The sequence below is a fragment of the Colletotrichum chrysophilum genome, assembly GCF_026319265.1.
Source record: "Colletotrichum chrysophilum strain AFK26 chromosome Unknown scaffold_12, whole genome shotgun sequence".
Lineage (NCBI taxonomy): Eukaryota > Fungi > Ascomycota > Sordariomycetes > Glomerellales > Glomerellaceae > Colletotrichum > Colletotrichum chrysophilum.
The window spans coordinates 360,572-374,026 of NW_026517299.1; the positions used below are offsets into that span (position 1 = coordinate 360,572).

Genomic DNA, 13,455 nt, shown 5'->3' on the forward strand with positions numbered 1-13,455 from the left:
GAGACGGCGTATTTGGTCCCTAGACACAGCTGGAGACTCGGAGACCAACTCGATTCCTCGATTTTCGGCTTCCTGGACGGCTTACCCTTTGAACCCGCCTCGTCCGCTCTTCGAGTCCTTTCCTCGACCTTCGCTACGACTCTCGACTTTGCTGAGACAGCCTGTTTTCCGACGAATGACCACAAAATCTGGCGTCGCTGTTCCTTCGGCTTCCTCGACGACTAGTTCCTGCGCGTCTGTACAGGCGTCGTCATGCTACCCAAGCCGCTACGGTAATCAGCTCACGCATACCTCGACTCCAAGCTCCCTTCCGAGGCAATCCTAGATTATGACAGAAAAGCCCCAGCCAGTGTCGACGCAGCTCGCGACTCCTAGTCAGACCCTCTTCGCTCCCCCGAGTGTACCAGTCTCAACCCACGATGTTCCACGGAAGGTCGAGACAGTAGAGGAAGAAGAGCCCTACACTATCAAGTGTATTTGCCACTTCTCTGATGATGACGGAAACACGATTTACTGCGAGACATGCGACACCTGGCAGCACATTGAGTGCTTCTACCCCAATAGCCGCGAGGAGGCTCTCCGTGAGGACTTTGCCCATTCGTGTGCTGACTGCAAACCACGCCCTTTGGATCGGCAAAAAGCTATCGAGCGAACCCGTCGACTGAAGAATGGCGGTGCTTCGGGAGAAACGCCAGACAAAAAGACCAAACGGCTTCCTACCAAAAGCCACAAGAAAAAACCGAAGCCCAACGAACTGCAATTGAACGGCCACCCAGGGGCCCAAGAAAATGCAAAGCACGGAAGTCCGAGCGACCATCCTCCTCCCCCAGCCAAAAAAACGAAATCATCCCATCGACCTTCACACTCGATTAGTTCGCAGAGTGCGAAGCGGAGCCCTTCGTACGGAAACGGACGTGCCCAACCCAACGGCCATCCTCCCAGTCCAGCTACCACGCCCCCAGATCTTCCGAGTGATTTTCAAATACACAACTACTCCGACGGGTTTTTGAACCTCACCAAGAAGGAGGTCGACGCCCCAGAGGTTGAAACAAATTCCTTTGCTAGCCTCAACATCTCCAACACCATGTCCATCTGGCTCCGCGAGCCCGAACGAATGAGACAAGAAACTGGCGAAGAATTCAACGACGTCTTCGCCAAACTTCCTGCCGATATCGAGTCACGGAAACGTCCGCTGCAAGTTGAGAGCAAGAAGCTCTCACTTGGACCCGACACGGTTCTGCCTTGGCAATATCTGGCAACTCCCGCGGCTATCGAAAAAGACGTGCCTTTGATTGAGCTCAACGGCCAAATAGGATTTCAGAAGGACTACTGCGCGGACCCAGCCAACCTTTGGGAGGAGTTGTCCTCCCCTCTGCCGTTCGTATTTTTCCACCCGATGCTTCCGCTTTACATCGACACCAGGCGAGAGGGATCGAAGGCCCGGTTTGTCCGCAGAAGTTGCAAGCCAAACGCTGTCTTGGACACGTACCTGAACGGTCAATCGGAATACCACTTTTGGCTCGTGAGCGATCGCTACATCGCAGCGAATGAGCAAATCACCTTGCCGTGGGACTTCAGACTTCCGAAGAAGGAAAAGGCACGTATTCTCCACCTCCTTGGACTGGGCGACGACGACACACGCGCGAGCGACGAACCTGATATGAACGACGTTGAGTACCAGCGGATTTCCGGTTGGGTCTATCGAATTCTCTCGGAATACGGTGGATGTGCTTGCGACTTGGGTGCCAACTGTGCTTTCGCCCGTTTCCACCGCCATTACCACGCAAAGATGCAGTCTCGACCTATTGCCCCAAAGAAGAAGAGGAAGGCCAAGACACATACTATCTCCCCAACAAGCACTGGTCACGCTACAAATAGCCGAGCGGCTAGTGAAGGTCATCAAGACGACCCCGAGGCTGATGGCAAGTCGGTCTCCGAACGCAGCAAACCTCCTAGCCGAGACCGTACCCCCGCACGCCAGGGCTCACTGGATCGACCGGGCATACTCACCGAGCCTACAGACAGGGACAAGAGGAAGGTCCAGATGGTAGAAGATTCATTCCGTCGACTCGAGCAACAACCGCCCCGCAAGAAGAAGCGTACTTCTGATGGAACCGGATCGACCAAGTCGAAGCAGAAGTCCACCACCAGCAATGCCTCGACGGGCACGGGCAACTACGTGGACGCTGGCACTTCACGCAGCAAGTCAAATTCACCTGTCAATGGGGCGTCCCCTCCGGGGCAAAACCCCTTCAAGACACCTGCATCCCGAAACGGGTCCGTCGCGACACAGTCGGGACGTGAGTCTTCGGCGCCTCGTCCAGTCTACTGCGACGCTGGCGTTCAAACCGATCCCGTCGAAGGAGAGTGGTACAGTGAACCAGCTCTGACGCCGAAGCCTCGGCGCCGAATCATTTCTCTCTCTCAACGGTTGCTGAACAACAGGCATCGTTTGCGGTGCGATGAAGCCGAGAGACGGAAATCACTCCCAACACCCTCTGTTCCAGAGCCTTCGACGACACCAATGGACATCGATTCTACGGCGGACCAGAAAGCAACATCAGTCAGCTCACCCACACCATCGAAGGATACCAATGAGCAAGGGCCCAACAGTTCTCCTCTGGCCCCATCAGCCAGTGACATTCCCATGACTGATGCGCCAACAAGCTCGCCATCTGCAGCAAAGTCACCAGTCCAAGCCGAGCCAACTGCTGATGTCCAAGTCAATGGAGCCAGTAGCCCACTGAAAACCAAGTCGCCTGAGCTCAGGGTACAAATGCCACCAGTTCCGGCGTTCAACGGACCCACAACAGGACCAGCGAGCGCGACAACGCCCTCTTCGGCCAGCACCACGGTGCAGTCGCCTTTCTCCACGGGCACCCTTCCCAGCCCATTTGCACCTTCAGTTGTCAACGGCGTCGCGGCACACCCGAGCCCAGCCAAGAAGAAGCTGAGCCTGAGCGATTACACCAAGAGTCGAATGAACAAGAAGCCAGCTGGCGGACTAAAGACGTCGCTAGCGGGAACCGAAGAGTCCAAGCCAAATATGGACTCCATTGTTGGTTCGCCAGCGACGGAGAAGAGCGCTGAGACCCTGCCACCTGTTCAGGGCAAAGCGGTCAACTCTATTCCGGCAGTGGCGGCAGCGAACAATTCCTTGTAACATATATAGACTGGTGTTGAAGTATGCTTTCGGGACGATACGACCACATTTTATCATTCCCCTCTAAATACCACAAACCCAAGGACGGACGGTCTGGTTCCATTTCGGCGTTACGGCGGCGACGGACAGGGGAAACGGTCTGGTCAGCGCTTTTCGGAGATATCAGTTGTATGCGTTTTATTTCTGTTTGGAGATGCTACGAAAGAGGAAAAACCGCCACGCACGGCATGTTGGACGAAAACATACACCCGCCTTGACGAACGACTCTTTTCATGTCGAACCAGATGGGAAGCGTTTTCTTTTTCTTTCTTTTTTCTGTTCCTGGTGGGAACTCTGGCGTAACGCAAGGCAAGGAGACAAGCGCTTTCAAAGGGGATATTTGGGAAACGGGGTTGAAAAGAGGATTCTACTTTTTCCACCTGCCTCGTGGCAAAATCTTTTTTATGTATTTCTAGGCTTGATAGCAGAGCCAGTGAGAGTGGCTTTGCACCGGGCATCGCCCCGGGCTCCCACGACGACGAAAAGGATCAAATGGATGAACTTGTGCAGCCACGGCGCTGCTTTCCCGGCTCAATTCTGTCCCTTCTAACTTGTGATATGTTGAGACACCCGAACTTGGATGGCTGTTGTTCTTTGAAGTGTTCAATTCTTTGTCTATATGCCCTATCTGCGGAAGTGGCATTTTGTGTTTGTTTTTACTTTTACAGGGTATCTTTTGTTTTCCATCGTATGATACAAACGGCCCGAATCCACTCTGCCGTCCCATGAATCAAGAAAAGACGAAAAGCCGGATGGACATGCAAGTCCAGTCCGGTCGAAGGGGGATGCATCTTATAGCAAAAGGCACATCATATATGCGTTAAAAGACACAGAAGAGGCGCAAATGACCCTCGCTCCCAACTTGAGTCGGAGGAAAATCAGTATCGCTTGGTCGTCATGCCCCAGTTGTCCTCCTTAAAGATGAGCAGGGCAAGACGGTGCCGCACAAACAGGCCGAACAGGCCGACGCCGGCCTGGAGGAAGGTGACCTCCCACGCGAGGCGGTCCTCCCTCAGGGGGCCGCGCCAGACGAGCCAGAGGTTGAGGAGGGTGAAGTTGCTGGTCTCGACGAAGCGGCCCTTGTCGTCGGTGGTGACCTTGAGCAGGCGCAGCTTGCCGAGGAGGTGGAGGGCCTGGGCGACGAGGGGGTGCGGCTGGCGCTCGGGGCTCCAGGGGGTGACGCTGGGTTCGAGGAGGCCGGAGCGGGCGTTGAACTTGGGGAGGCGGTGGCGGGGGCAGGGGACGAGGCCGAAGATCTGCGGGGTGGAGTAGAGGAAGTTGAAGAGCTGGGGGACGAGGAGGAGGCCGAGGGTCTTTGAGAAGTGGCCGAGGATGCCGACGGTGGCGAAGACCATGCCGGAGAAGTAGCAGTAGGTGTCGCCGACGAAGACCTTTGCGGGGTACCAGTTGTGGGCGACGAGGGCGAGGGAGACGCCGAGCCAGGGGAGGAGGAGGTAGAGGGAGAAGAGGTGGGAGTCGGTGGCCGGGTGGGGGTAGGGTGTGAAGAGGTAGAGGCAGTCGTTGAGGACGAGGAGGAGGGAGACGACGATGCACTGGGAGACCTCGATGCCGTTGATGCCGGCGAGCATGTTGATGGACTGGGGGCAGAACATGGCGACGCAGGCCATGTAGATGTAGTAGAGGATGCCAAGGTCAAAGAGCTCGCCCAGGTAGGGCTGGAGGGGGATGGGCATGACGATGGAGGTGACGCCGAAGTCGACAAAGTAGATTACGAGGATCGGGATGGAGGCCAGGCCGGGGATCCACCACTTGTGACGCCATCGGATGTCGAAGAGGTCGTCGCCGATGCCGAGGAGGGCGGTCGTCTGGAGGGAGATGATGGCGGAGAGCCAGGAAGCGAGCTGTTGTCGGACCAGAAAGTGTCAGTATATACTACATAGTTGCGGGCTGTGAAGCAAAAGGAGGACAACCGACCTTGCTGTGAGGGAAGCGGTGCAGGAAGCGACCCTGCTGGACATGCTCGACGTGGAAGACGACGTCCCTGTTGCCTCCTCCGCTGGTAGCGGCGACGATGTCCTTGTAGAAGGGGAAGGGGATGAAGACGATGACGATGAGCAGGTAGACGGCGGCGCAGACGGCGCCCATGCACTCGGGCAGCTCGGGGCGGTGGTGCTTGGAGAGGTCGCGGCCCTTGAAGCCGGCGCGGACGAAGACGGGGCCAAGCCAGCGGACCATGGAGTAGGCCAGGGCGAAGGCGAGGACGGAGAGGGCGAGGGAGGCGATGAGGGGCTCGCCATCGCCGGAGAAGGTGTTGAGGAGGACCGCGACGGCCGCGAGGGAAAGGGCGGAGAGGGAGAGGGTTTCGGTTCGGGTGAGGGTTGGGGACGCCATTTTGTCGGGTTGCGATGCGATGCGCGCGCTGGGGGGCGGCAGCAGCGCGACTTCTTTTTGGGGGGTTGCTGCTTATCTCCCCCCTTTTTCTCTTCTTTCCTTCTTTCTTGCTTGCGTCCTTATGATCGGCCAAAGTTCATTGTGCGCTGTGCTAATTGAGTGGTGCGCGGGTGTTGGGGTTGGAGAGTTGAGGCTTTCACGACGTGGGTGACGACGTGGGTGACGACGTGGGTTTTGCGACGGGACACAGTTGCAGCTGGAGGTTTCTTCGAGATTGGAGAAAGAAAGGGTCCTGTTCGCTGCACCGCAGTTGGGCTGGGTTGGTTCCCCACCGACCGCGTTGCCGTGAGGCTTGTTCATCTCCCATGTGGGCGGAGTGTTCCATGTCACTTGCGGGCTGCCGAGAGCTGCGGGGCAGTGAGGAGTGGGCAGCTGCACCTAAGTTTGGCAGCCGAAGTGGAGCCGGGGAACTGTTCCTGGCTGGTCGTGCAGATGGTTTTTTTCTTTGGAGGAGGGAGGTTCCTTGGCAGAGTTCCATCCTGGGCGAATGGGAAAGACTTGTTTCTGGTGTTTCTCAACTCTGGGTCTCTGCGCAATTCAGGACTCTGCAACTGAAAGTCTAAGTCTCTAGTTGCCGTTTCTGATATCACACGAAGGGGCTGCACTATATATCAGCACTAGGACGAGAGCCTCATCATCAGATGACAGCCGTTACGCTTCCTGATATGTCATCCTCCCCAGACTGCGGAATTGATTCCTCCATGTCTTCTCAAGGCATGCACTACGACACAGGAATCGAGACGGATTTAAGCTGCATTCCACGCCAGCGGTGTCTACCCGTCTTGTCCGTTAACAAAAGTGCCGTTTATCCGTCAACTTGGTGGTCAGCACCAATCGAAGAAAGGGCGTGCCATTCGAAGATCGTCGCATTCCGTTCCGCGACTAAGCATCTCCCCGCGAATCCCGCATTTTTCTAGTCACCGCCTCCATTATAAATCGGTGAATTCAGATCCGAGGAAGATCCATGGCCCCCCTCCGAGCCAACCACACTCCCCGTCTTTCCCCCGATTCCTCCCCCAAGCAACCCGTCTCTAATGTTTTTCTTCCCGCCCTGTCTGTGGCTATTGCCGTCGATGCTTCCCCCAGGGGGCTTTCCTTCTCCTCCTGTCAAAAGCGTCTCCGAACGGAACCAATTGCGGAGATAAAGACGTGGAGTTAAGGCCAAGCCAACGGGAGGCGGAAGCTAACCCGCTGCAGGTCACCCGCTCCGGGCGATGATGGAATTTTTCTGGCTCTTCGGGGAGAGACAGGAAGAAGCCTGCCAAATCATGTTACACCTCTACGTTTACGTGCCGCCAGCCCATCCCCTCTTCTTCGATGATCATCCATCCCTCTTTGCCTACCTAGGGTAGATGCGGCTTTGGGGTGGGAAGGTGAGGGGGAAGGGGAAGCTACTGCACTTGGGAGCTGGGGTTTGAATTACTAAAGCACCCTTTTTCTTATTTCCCCAGTTGACGTTGTTCCCGAGTAATGTGTGCCTTTGGCTAGAAATGGATAAAATGGCAAGCTGCCCGTTGCCTTGCATGCTTGCCGAGGCCGGGGTGGTGTAGTATACGGTCTCATCGACCACCCTTTTGCTTATTCTCTGTCCGGGGTCCTCATTGTTCCCTTTCAACCTACACTCACCTAGGATTCTTCTTTTTCTCCTTCCTTCACACCTATCCTATCTTTCATTTTCTTTCAACCTCAAGTTGCCAAGTCTTCAGAACCCACACCGCCGCCCCTAAATACTTCGCCACAGCCGTCATGGAAAAGGACGTGGAGACGAATCCCACCACGGCCGGCGGCGGCGGCGCCCACGGGCTCCGAGGGGGGTCCTCATCCGAACAGGGCACTCTCGCGGAAAAGGAGGCCGAGCAGGCTTTTGCTTCTTCAGATGAACTGGAGAAGGGAGAAAAGACCAAGATGGCGGAGGAGCGAAAGAGTTTCGAAGACGTTGAGGAGACGGCCGACAGTGAGCCGTACCAAGAGGTAAGTTTCCCGCTCAGTCATTCTGAGGCCCCGTGCGCCAAGACTTCATGATGAAGTGCGATATAACCAACAATTGTTTTTTATTACTCCGTTCCGCCTGGAGCTTCAACTGTGTCTAGTATAAGAGTCTTGGTGAAAAGACATCATGACTGAAACTCTGTGCAAAAACAGGACATCATCGAGCGCACACAAACAACACACACCCACGCCAGCGCCCGCAGCCGCCTCTCGCGCATCGCAAGCCGCGTCTCCTCGCGCCGCAGCAAGCCCCGCGACCAGCTCCCGCCCACCGTCCACCCGCTCTCCGACCTCGACAATGGCATCGTCGGCTGGGACGCCCAGGACGACCCGGCCATACCCATGAACTTCGACCGCCGGCGCAAGTGGATCATTATCTGGTTCCTCGCCGGCATCACCTTCATGACGCCCTTTGCCTCCTCGATCCTCGCGCCCGCGATCGAGTACTTCAATGACGACTTTGGCAATGATGATCTCACGCTGGGCACGTTGCCGGTTTCGATTTACTTGCTGGGTTATGGTGAGTGTTGCAAGAATTATCAGAGTTAGCTGTGTTACTGACACGTAGTAGCTGTCGGCCCCTTGTTCCTAGCTCCCCTCTCAGAGATCTACGGCCGCCGTCCCGTGCTTTCGGCGGCCAACTTTTTCTTCTGCGCATGGCTGATCGGTTGCGCGCTCGCCCCGTCTCTTAACGCCCTTATCGTGTTCCGCTTCCTGGCGGGCGTGGGCGGCTCCGGGTGTCTCGCTATCGGCGGCGGCGTCATCGCGGACATGATCCCGGTGCAGGAGCGCGGCAAGGCGCTGACAATCTGGATGGTCGGCCCCCTGATCGGTCCCACGCTGGCGCCCATCCTCGGCGCCTTCATCGCCCAAGACATCGGCTGGCGCTGGTCCAACTGGATTGCCTTCATCGCCGCGACGCCCATGGCCGCCGTCATCGCCGTCTTCAACCAGGAGACCAACCCGCGCGTACTCATCGACCGCAAAGTCGCCCGCCTACGCCGCGAGCTGAACCGGCCCGAGCTGCGCAGCGTGTACCTCGACACCTCCCCGACCGCGCCCAAGTCAAACTCCCAGGTCCTCGTGCGCGGCCTCATCAGGCCCATCAAGATGCTCTTCCTGTCGCCCATCATCTTCAGCGTGAGCCTCTACATCGCGTTCGCGTACGGCACGCTGTACCTCCTGTTCAGCACCATCCCGCTCGTCTTCCACAACAACTACGGCTTCGAGATCGGCATCACGGGTCTGGTGTACATCCCGCTCGGCCTGGGATACATCCTGGGCATGGCCGCCTTCACGATGCTCTCGGACAGGACCGTCGTGCGCATGACCAAGGCCAACGGCGGCGTCTACGAGCCCGAGATGCGCCTGCCGGACTGCATATACTTTGCCTGCCTCCTACCGGTGACCTTTTTCTGGTACGGCTGGACGACCCAGTACCACACGCACTGGGCGGCGCCAGTCATTGGGCTGTTGCCGTTCGGCATTGCGATCCTGGGTATCTGGCAGCCCATACAGTTGTACATCATCGACGCATACCCCACTTTCGCCGCGAGTGGCCTGGCTGCTTTCACGGTTTTCCGCAGCATCGTTGCGGCATTCCTACCTATTGCGGGCCCTCCCATGTACGACGCTCTGGGCTTAGGCTGGGGAAACAGTTTGCTTGGTTTCATTGCTATTGCGCTCATCCCGGTGCCGACTCTGATATACCATTACGGAGGTCGTCTACGCAAGTGGCAGAAGCTGGTGTTATAGAGAACTTGGTCGTACTTTGGTATGATAGATCGGGCGGCCAACGAGGCAGGTGGTACATATACCCTTATAGATTGTTTGCTAGCTTATTACAATATCCGTTTCACCACATATGACCGTTTTGATGAGATGGTGTTGATGTGTAATGAAGGTTCGTTCTATTCCGGTTTAAAAGCCATCCAAATCACCGTGAAATGGTATCCGTGGAGGAATATTATCATTATATGTCGGCCGTTGCATTCGTCAGCGGTTTATAACCGTTCCCTGTGTGCTCTCTCAGATGAGATCCCACTTCATAATACCGGTCCAGCTCATGCCGACCTTCCCCTTCTTCGAGAAGTACTCCTTCGCTGTCACACCTCTGGCATCGCGCCCGTCAATTGTGGTGATCATGACGACACTGATGCTGCCACCCGGTGCGCCGAGGTCGATTGCATTGACATCCGCCCAATGCCAGAATCCATCAGTCTCGATGGGAACCATGTCCTGCTTGCGACCATCACGCCCATTGATGCTCAGCAGGAGCAATGGCGGCTTGCCCAAGCCGTGCTTCTCTGAAGTCCAATGCTCGCAAATCTTGGAGAACTGGAAGCGAACCACCTTGCCGCTATACACTGGAATCTGGAGCTCCGCAGGCTGAATGGACTTGTCCCAGATACCCTCCTCGTGGCAATTGTTGTAGACGACAGGAGTGTCGCCATGAACGGGGCCAATATAGTACTCCTCCCAACTTGGTACTCTACCGTCGGGACGGAAGAAATGTCTGTTGTCTGACGGGTAGTGACTGAGACCAAAGATGTCGTTCCTTCTCGTGAACTCGTGCGGCTTGAAGGCAGGAGTAAACTCCTTCGTCACATCAGAGACATTGCCAGCGCCCCAACAAGCATCGAGGAGCTTCCACTCCCCGCCGTCGATGCGCACAGCGTTCCAAGCATGGCCGTCGGCCTTCTTAGGCGGGGGACGCTCCCCCTTCTTCAAGGCCGTGTACCCATAACCTTTTCCATGTCCTCCAACCGTAATACATTCGAGACCTGCGCGGTTGGCAATCTCCTTGTACGTATCCGCATAGCCGGCGCAAACAGCCCTGCCCTTGAGAATGGTCTCGGCTCCGCCCTGCGCTCTGACGTTGTTGCCGAAGAAAGCGGCGCAGTCGTAGGCGATATTGTGGTGGAACCAGGTGAAGATGGCTCTAGCCTTGTCGGTGTGGGACGAGAAGGGGCCGCAAAGTACTTGGGCAAGGTAACCCACTGGGTCGTTCCTCGGCACAGATTGTCTCGGGTACTGAGCTGCAACACCATCTGGACCAGAGAAGTCGCGGCATATTAAGCAGTCGTTGGCGCGGGCCACAATCTTGGCTTCTACAGCTTCGATTTGTGCTACGCTGGGCCGCGAACTGACGGGTACCGGAGGAGGTGCATCATCTGCAGCACCTGGTCGCCTAGTGGGCAAAGGTGGGATGTTTCTTTGTTGCTCCTGGACATGGCCATTTGCCTGTGGCTGCGGCTTGACATATGCTGCCGGGGCAGGTGGTAGTCGCCTCGGTTTCGCTGGCGCCTCTTCCTCCAAAGCCTGTGGTTGAACTTGCTGGTTGGTTGACTTGGACGTCAGACGCGGGGGCAACGCAGGTCTTTGCGGCGCCTCGATTTGTCGGACGACTGGAGCTGACTTTATGGAAACGAGGGGGTATTTGGCTTGAGGAGGGTCCCGAGCGGCAGCTTCTCTTGCTTGAGCCTCCCGCTCGCGTTTTGTGGGTGGCAATGCTGGTAAACTGGCTTGGTCAAATGCAGGCGGCAGCTTTCGTCCGGGTCCATCAGACGTAAAACTGGTAGCTGACGATATTGTCTGGTTCAGAGACAAGGAAGACAGGTTAGAAATTTCAGAGGCGTTGGAGTTGCGACGGACTTCCAACTGCTGGGTTGAAGGCCTCCGAGGGGGCAGAGCGGGTGAGATGTTTTGGGTGCTAGAGCGGGTAGGGAGAGGGGGGGGCGCGATTCGGTCCCTGGGAACTGGTGATGTCGATGGCTCGACTTGGGGGGAATCGGTGGTTCGACGCGGGAGAGGAGGTGGGCCGGGCTTTGCAGCTGCTGCTTTGGTCGGGCGAGGAGGAATCGTCGGGCTCTTTTGAGGAGTCGGCTGTCCGTTGGTGTGGACAACGGGCAGTGTCTGGCTTCGAGCTGCAGGGCGATTCGGCGGCGGTGGAGGAGGCGGCCTCTTGGTCTTGGTCTCTGCTGGCGCCTGGAAGTTTTTCTGGGAATTTAAGGCGGCGATTCTCTCAGCGAGAGTGTTGAACTTGGGTTCCTCGACATCGGCCATGGCGAAGACTAAGTCAATTGGGATTGCGGTGTTGGATTGAGAGAAGGGGGGATTTTGGCGTCGCGAGTCGGAGCGCGAACGGGTGGGATGTTATATGACGATCTGAGTGAATGGGTATTGTTGGTGTCAGGTATGGGATTCCTCCCCACCAATCCAGGCCTTGTCTGGTCGCGGCGAGCCAACCCAATTGAGCAATAGGCAGCAGGCTGTGAGACGGCGCCCGAGTCACGGCTCCTTCACGAGTGTCGGGATTGTGGCACGGCGGGGTCGAATAGGTGATCCGTAGAGACTGACTGGTTGTGTGGTTGCCGAGCAGTTGAAAAGGGGGATGATTTGCAGGTCAAAGGAGGGGGAAGGGGGGATGCCGAAGTTAATAATCGTATTAATGGATCGTAAAGACGTGACAGATGGAAATAAAAGGACAGACAGCAGCGTGTCGTGTTTGTGGTTGTTGGACGGACGTAGGCAGAAACAAGTGCTGGACAAGCGAAGGATGATCGATCGATGGCACGGCCACGGGCACCAACAGCTGGATAGCAGTTGGCGGTGTCACAGAGAGAGAGGGAGAGTGAGGACGAGACGAGGTTGGTTGGATTGTGGCGGTGCTCTCAGCCTCTGTTGCTCTGCGCTGTTGTGGTAAGAGGTGCTCTGCGCTGCGCTGTGTCTGCGGGTTGGATTGCCGTTGCAATCAGGTAAAGTGGCTGCCGCAAGTACCTCGCCTCGAATGGGTGGATCTGGTAGGGTGGTAGGTAGCTAGGTAGGACGGGCAAGGGAGTGGCAGGCAGCAGCGGCAGGTCTGGTTGGTCGCGTCGGGGTCTGGCAGGCTCGGGGCGCGAGAAAGATTGAAGCTTAAGGCTTAAGCTGTGACAGGGAACGGGAACGAGACGGGACAAGAACTGGACGTCAAGGTTCGCGTTGCACCGCACTGTCCAATGGATGCTGCAAATGACCCCAGGTTGCAGGCCCAAGAGACAAATTGCAGCAAGCAACGGGAGCAAACACCAACAGCCAGGGCAGCCGAGGGCAGAGGAAGCATGAAATCGCCGGCACAGGGGTCGGACGGCGGAAGGATGAGAGATGGGATGGATTGATCAAAGACGGGGCGCGATGTCTCTGGCTGCCTGCCCTGCTTTAAAAAGAACACCTAGCGGCAGAGAAGAGAACAAGAAGCACAGAACACGGCCGTCTGATTTCGTTTTATTTTATTTTTTTCCCATCGAGGCCCCGGGCCATGTTGGTGGGGTCGCGTCCCTTGGTTCCCTTTGTGTTGGTCCCGTCTCGGTCTGGATCAGTCGGCACAGCCCAGCCTTGCTAGTGGGGGAACTGTGGGGATACCCCCCTGGACGAACACGCTAAGGGCGATCGCCGCTATGTATTCTTGGGTGCCTCGTAATGATGGAATAATGTCAGAGAAGTTGACAGTTGCGTTGAAGATATGGCAATCTGGTTGAGGTCTTCAGAGGGAGCCTTGCCATGTTGAAGACGTGCGGGGCTTAGACTTCATCTTGTGCAACTGACAGAAGACTTGGGAATTGGCAACCCACTCGATGAACGTCCCGAAACACACAGTCAGAAACCCATCTGCCCACTTCGTTCTCCACGGAGGCGTCATTGCGCCGTGTTACGAGGCAAGGAAGTCCTATGGCGACGCTAACAACACGACAAACGTAAGCTGCCGTGACTGAGCCAAGACTAGACGACCCATGTCGACTTCAGACTTCAGCCACTGCTAAGACATGCACTTGGAGCATGTCCCAGGCTGTGAGGGAGATGCCGTCATTAGCGTC

At 56.6% G+C, this 13,455-nt stretch overlaps 4 protein-coding genes across 4 annotated transcripts; 2 read left to right on the forward strand and 2 right to left on the reverse strand.

The window, feature by feature from the left end:
* Window positions 1-328: 328 nt before the first annotated feature.
* COL26b_002468 (uncharacterized protein) lies at window positions 329-3,163 on the forward strand (the record flags this gene model as incomplete). The annotated part of the gene is made up of 3 exons (XM_053175386.1): window positions 329-600; window positions 943-2,300; window positions 2,508-3,163. The coding sequence occupies 3 exons, from the start codon at window positions 329-331 to the stop codon at window positions 3,161-3,163; spliced, it is 2,286 nt and encodes a 761-aa protein (XP_053040692.1).
* Window positions 3,164-4,080: 917 nt separating this feature from the next.
* Window positions 4,081-5,554, reverse strand: COL26b_002469 (uncharacterized protein; the record flags this gene model as incomplete). The annotated part of the gene is made up of 2 exons (XM_053175387.1): window positions 4,081-5,064; window positions 5,138-5,554. The coding sequence occupies 2 exons, from the start codon at window positions 5,552-5,554 to the stop codon at window positions 4,081-4,083; spliced, it is 1,401 nt and encodes a 466-aa protein (XP_053040693.1).
* A 1,806-nt stretch (window positions 5,555-7,360) lies between these two features.
* COL26b_002470 (uncharacterized protein) lies at window positions 7,361-9,358 on the forward strand (the record flags this gene model as incomplete). The annotated part of the gene is made up of 3 exons (XM_053175388.1): window positions 7,361-7,585; window positions 7,757-8,123; window positions 8,175-9,358. 3 exons carry the CDS (start codon window positions 7,361-7,363, stop codon window positions 9,356-9,358), a joined length of 1,776 nt encoding a protein of 591 aa, XP_053040694.1.
* A 273-nt stretch (window positions 9,359-9,631) lies between these two features.
* Window positions 9,632-11,668, reverse strand: COL26b_002471 (uncharacterized protein; the record flags this gene model as incomplete). Its single annotated transcript, XM_053175389.1, has 1 exon — window positions 9,632-11,668. The coding sequence occupies one exon, from the start codon at window positions 11,666-11,668 to the stop codon at window positions 9,632-9,634; it is 2,037 nt and encodes a 678-aa protein (XP_053040695.1).
* Window positions 11,669-13,455: the final 1,787 nt, after the last annotated feature.